The 6000-nt window shown below is 42.0% G+C and overlaps 1 protein-coding gene across 3 annotated transcripts in view; it reads right to left on the bottom strand.

Moving 5' to 3' along the window:
- Positions 1–3578: 3578 nt before the first annotated feature.
- The window catches only part of jmjd1cb (jumonji domain containing 1Cb), a 118555-nt gene continuing 116133 nt past the window's right edge, over positions 3579–6000 (bottom strand). For all 3 annotated transcript variants that reach the window (XM_063481779.1, XM_063481780.1, XM_063481781.1), the window contains 2 exons: positions 5656–5787; positions 3579–5006 (listed from right to left, as the gene is read on the bottom strand). In XM_063481779.1, coding sequence (XP_063337849.1) covers positions 4914–5006; positions 5656–5787 — 225 coding nt within the window. In that variant the 3' untranslated portion in view covers positions 3579–4913. The remainder of the gene's footprint in view (positions 5007–5655; positions 5788–6000) is intronic.

Raw genomic sequence — 6000 nt, 5'->3', positions numbered from 1 at the left:
AAAGGTTAAACACGGTGAGGAGTGAAAGGACAGACATTCACAGGTGAAGTGCCCACATTTACAATATCAAGCAGAGCCTTGGGGGGGTTCAGAGCCTTGCTTAAGGCTCCTCAGCAGTGATTGGTTGGTTTTGGTTGAATCATCTCTTTTTTAATCTGCATCGTCTCTGCTTCTCTCTGATTTGATTTTGTTTTCTGCTACTTTCACAGTCAGACTGAAGCAGTCTGTATGAGATGACCTCATGTTCAGGTACATGTGAGAGAGTGTGCTGCAGGCACAGACGGGGGGGAGCAGCAGCAGGCTGCCTGCTGTCAACACTCACAATTTATGATACCTCATCTCACTTTGAGGAACAGCTGCTATTTGTACACACTGACAGTTGGAAGCACTTCACACACAGATACACATATGCACAGAAAGCAAAGGAAAAACAAGTCACAGTGTTTTGGCCAAAAGTATGAAAATAAGTCTGAGTATAAGATGTTGTTTCATAAAATACATCTGTGGGTTTGGGGATTGGAGGGGAGATGGAAATGTAAGTAAAAAGGGTTTTCTGTTGTGGGTGCATGTGACAAAAGAGGAAACCATGGAGACTTAAAGTAGATGAATTAAAAGCATAATGTACCTCTGCTTAAATACAAATGCAGTTATTAAAACCATAAGAAACCAAGAAAAACAGCACAAAAAACCCCACAGAATAAAATAAGTTCTGTGGAACAAAAGCCAGAAAGTTTGACACAAAATAAAATAAAAAGTTCTTCACTTATGCTACGAATACTAACATCTACCTCCAGTATGAGTACTGACAAGCTCAGTGTCAGAGCAGAAGGAATTGGCAACTAATAAACTCTGATAAAATGTTTTTTGAACCAGCTGATAGAAATGCATAATGTTTATTTATACATGTAAAAAACTATGTGAACCAGCTGAGTATATAGAGCATGACTGTAGGTGACTGTAACGTCACCTCTTGCTTCGTGGACTCTGGAAGCCTCAGTGTTAAAGTACTGGCAGCGGTGAATGTTAACATTTATGAAGTGGAAATGACCATATTTGGATAAAAACTGGGGTGGAACATTATCAGACACTAACAAAATACAACAGCTTCACTCAGTAAAAATCTAAAACAAACTTCTTTGATAGTCTGTACCACACAGCATGTTGTTTGTAACGGTAGACACTCAGCAGCACAATCCTGTTGGAAAAGTCCGCTTCAGTAACCGGAATTAGTGGAAGTTATGACTCGTGGTTACTTTTAAGTCTTACTCATCATTTGGAAAAAGAAAAAAAAATCCCGACCATTGTGCAGTTGTTGTTAAGGGGCAAAACATCTGTGTGCAAACATGCTTTTTAATGCTGTTCAGGCACTTTGACAGTGCTGTCTATAGGGGAGGACTCACTTTTGGGGGGAGTTGTGTTACAAGTAACCTGTGGCTGAACCCTGAATACACTTCCTCTGGTTACAGGGACGACTCTCAGGAAAGGCTTAAAAACAAGAAAGAAAGAAGTAAAGCTCAGTAATGACACGCATCCCCCCAAAAAACTGCAAATGGAAAAAAGGTTTTAAAAAAAATAATTGCAAAAACAGGGGGAGAAACAGCGAGAAATGGGAAGAGAGACAGTGACCTTTCTCTGAACCCAGTGATGAACTTCTGCCTCAGTGTACTCCAGCTAACACACACACAAACACACACACACACAAACACACACACAGCACCAGAGGGCACATTTTCAGCTTATGTAATGGAGAGCAGGATCGCATGCGTATGTTTCCACTTCAGTATGAATAGGAGGTGATCTCAGCATCAGTCAAGTCAGCACTGTTCCTCTCTCTCTCTCACACACACACACATGTACGCACACACGCACGCACACACACACACACACGCACGCACACACACACACACACGCACACACACATGCACACTACTCATTTCAGCACAAATGTGACCTTCAGTTTTCAAACTAAACTGGTCACAGAATAGAAATCATGACTCAGGCTGAGGATGAGCACCCAAATGTTAATCAGAGCCTGCAGAGGTTTAACCGAGGACAAAGCTCTTACTTGCAGTAATTTATTTTCACACCTTCCTAATTAGGAATATGCATGAGTATAACTATCTCTAAAAGACACTGCTCCTACTGTGAACCTGAGTGACTGCGAGATTCCTCAGTGTCTGCGCTCTCAGGGCAGTTAGCTGCTATGGTAATCACTTTGGTAATTACTTACCCAGTACTGACATTCAGCCTCATTTAGTGAAGACTCGTGAAAATATTTCATTCCCTTTATTCTGATTTGTGGAAATCAAATGGTCTTCTGTAGTTGCTAGAATTACTGAATACACAGAGTTCTTTAGACTCTCATCTCCACTGAGCATGTGCAGTGTGACCTCAGAACAAAAGGTTTGTGGTTCCCACGTTTTAGTCCATGTCAGCTGTATCGAGTTGACGTGATCTCCCCGTGTCTTTGTGGGTTTCACTCCACAGTAAAGAATAAAATAAAATGTACAGTTACCCTCGCATAAATCCAGTTTATCCTCCAAATAACTTCAGGATTGACCTGTAGCGTCCTCTTCTGGTGAAATGTAAGTACTGTATACTGATGTGCACAGGGTGTAAATGCTCATGCTTCTGCCTCACTAGCTGCACCATGCATCCTGCAACTGCATCAGAAGTTGAACTTGTTTGCGTTAGTGTTGTGTAACACAGTGATTTGATTATGTTAACTTATTATAAACTGTCAGAGTTCAGCTGGCGCAGGCAAAGAGGTGAGTTACTTTCTTTCTAGTCCCTGTCAGGACTCTTGCTGCAGCATTTTGGATTAACTGAAGGCTTTTCAGGGAGTTTTTAGGACTTCCTGATAATAATGAATTACAGTAGTCCAGCCTGGAAGTAATAAATGCATGAACTAGTTTTTCAGCGTCACTCTGAGACAGGATATTTCTAATTTTAGAGATGTTGCACAAATGGAAGAAAGCAGTCTTACATATTTGTTTAATATGTGCGTTGAAGGACATGTCCTGGTCAAAAATGACTCCAAGGTTCCTCACAGTGTTACTGGAGGCCAAGGTAATGCCATCCAGAGTAAGAATCTGGTTAGATACCATATTTCTAAGATTTTCAGGGCCGAGTACAATAACCTCAGTTTGATCTGAATGAAGAAGCAGAAAGTTAGCAGCCATCCAGGTCTTTATGTCTTTAAGGCATTCCTGCAGTTTAACTAATTGGTGTGTGTTACCTGGCTTCATGGACAGATAGAGCTGGGTGTCATCTGCATAGCAGTGAAATATTCACAGGCTGCTCTGATTAAATGACCTGCATAAAATTAATTAACGAATTACGATGCACATCTTCTGCACATTGTAGTTTCAACACATCCTGTGTCACAGTAAGGAAACCACTTTGACGTGGTTTGGACTCTCATCGTCCGACGTCCTTATCAGGTTGGGAAAAGGAGACAGGCGGGACTTTTGGAACGCACCCTGTGGTGAACAGCTCACGTTCACCCTCAGCCCTCAATCAAAAACACAAAAGCAAATCTTAGATAAATCCATTTTAATGGAAAATGTAAAACCCTTTTGAACTTCAATGTACAAAGCATGTAACACTTGCAAGTTAAAATTTGAAATTGAAGCAAGCCATGTTTTAAAAAAATACCTCAGTGGATGTATATATGTACATATTATAGTTCATTTTTTCTTTATTTTATTTTTTAACTTCAAAATGTCACCATAGTAAATCTTAACAAAAACAAGACAATCAATTATTTTCTTAAATAAATTACATCTTTTCTGTAAATGTCTCATTTTTACAGCAAATACTTTTTTCATAAAATGCTGACGTGTAGAAGCCATTTTGTTTGTTTTTTCCTTTACATAATACAACTTTACACCGTCTACAATAGTTTGGCAGGTCATTTTCAGAAAATGTATTTATGGCATGAGGACTGTAGAGCGTCAACATTTCCCAAAGTACAGGCATTAGCTGGTGTGTATGTGTGTGTGTGTGTGTGTGTGTGTGTCCTCCATCACAGTAGAGCCGTATTACAACTGAAAAACAGCAAAAGAAAACAAACTGTACAACTCACATTTACATAATGCATTTTGTTTCAATAACACTGCATTTAATAGAGCTATGAAATAAATACATCTTCACAGAGGAGATAAAACAAGGTTAGATGAAAAGAAATCCTGAAAAAAAAGCACAACAAAACTAGAAAAAAGGACAAGAACAGACACGAAGGAACGACAAACAAGGGAGCAGCAGAGGCTACTGACTAAAACATCTGAGATTTCTGGTTTGCATTTTCCGCCCTCATGTGTCTTTTTTCTTTTCCTTTCGAAACATCAGAGATGCCAGTTTTGATCCTAATGCTGCTGGTGATGCTGACGCGATCAGCAAAATCGTCTGTCCAAGACGCTGTTAGCTGCTGCCATAGGTTAAAGCTCCTGGCCTTTATCATCCAAAGCAGTGAGAGCGGCTCCACCGTTGCTGCTACGGGACAGTCTGAGCCTCCGTGGAAACTGCATTTCAGCTGTTTGGAGGTTTGTAGTGCTGATTCACTCCATCACACTGGCTTTAGTGAGGCTCCCAGCCAGCATTCGCTTTGTGTTTGGAGCCTGTGGGGCTTTCAGCCCTCTCAGCCCAGCTGCTCTTCAGTTTGTCTCCTCTTGGCACTAAAGGTTTGGGGTGATGACAAAGGTGGCAGTGCCTCTCACTGGCCACTGGATGTGTGACATGAATGCGGGTCACACTGTGAGGTCCTCTGGGTCACATGACCAGCTTTGAGCCAGCCATTTATTGTGGTCACGTGACACAGCCCTCCATGGCAGAAGGAGGAGGGTGTAGAAAGGGCGAGGTGCTGATGGGAGTCACAGCCATCTGTGGAAGGCATGAACGAGGCTGAGAGGGCATCATGAGTTGTGTTCCTCGTCGTCTTTCTCAGAGCCGCTCTTTTTAAGGGAACTCGCTGCCTCCTTCACACAATGGTACAGGATGTTCTTCACCTACAGGGAAAGAGCAAGGCGAGAGAGTGTAAGTGCTGGACCTCATCCATTTCTTTTACAAGAATTATGTTCGAATCTCAAACGTCAAGCAGCCTGTCAAATCACAGACAAGCACCCAGTACTGCCAAGCAGCAACCTTTGGACCTGAAAAGCTGCCGTTCCTCTAAGGACCCCTTGAGGCTCCAAAAACAGGTTCATTCCCATAGACTGCCGTATAACCAACCAGCATTAAAAGCTGTGTTCACAGTCTGCCCCCCCAAAATGTTTTTTTTCCCCTCTGTGGATATTTCATAACAGGTGTGCAGCAGCAGTGAAGGTATGGCTGCTCTGACTGACTCTCATGTAGAGAGCAAACTGCTAGCTGCTAGGCTTCACCAAGAGTCATTGAACTTGACCTCCCACCGTGTTTGCACTGCTGGTGCCCCTGTGGAGCATTTTAATGTCGTTATCTGACACAATATGATCCGCTCTGATGATGACTCCCCCCTCTGACAGACTTAGTTTTGGTTTTCAAACACAAACACAGCAGAAAAGCAGAATACAGACGATATGGAGACAGAGTCTACCTCTCAGCCACAGAGCTTTAACCACAACGAGACTGCTGTGCTCGCTGTGTCTGCTGACACTTTTTGTGTGGCATGTGTATTACCTGTAGTTTGTCTTCATAGTTGACCTCCTCGTTGTTGGGTCGTAGCTCCTGGGTCAGGTGGAAGGAGTTAGCCACGTGCTCAGGAGACACAAAGTCATTGATGACTTGAACACAGCTGTGGAGGTTTTGGACCTACAAGAATATTTATAACAACACAGAATATCATGTAAAAATAACACAAACACATTGATAATTAAGCGTGCTTTTGCAATTCGTCAGATTTCATATTCTTCTTCTTATTTTTCTTCTTGTGCCTAACATTTTGCAGTGAAACTCGCGTCGCAGCTTTGAGACAACACTTACATATGTTATATCATTTCAAGCGGCTCGATTGGGAATGGTGTG

The sequence above is a fragment of the Pelmatolapia mariae genome, linkage group LG8 (assembly GCF_036321145.2).
Source record: "Pelmatolapia mariae isolate MD_Pm_ZW linkage group LG8, Pm_UMD_F_2, whole genome shotgun sequence".
Taxonomy (NCBI): Eukaryota; Metazoa; Chordata; class Actinopteri; order Cichliformes; family Cichlidae; genus Pelmatolapia; species Pelmatolapia mariae.
The sequence above is the reverse complement of the archived record's forward strand: the minus strand, read 5'-3'. Positions and strand labels throughout refer to the sequence as shown.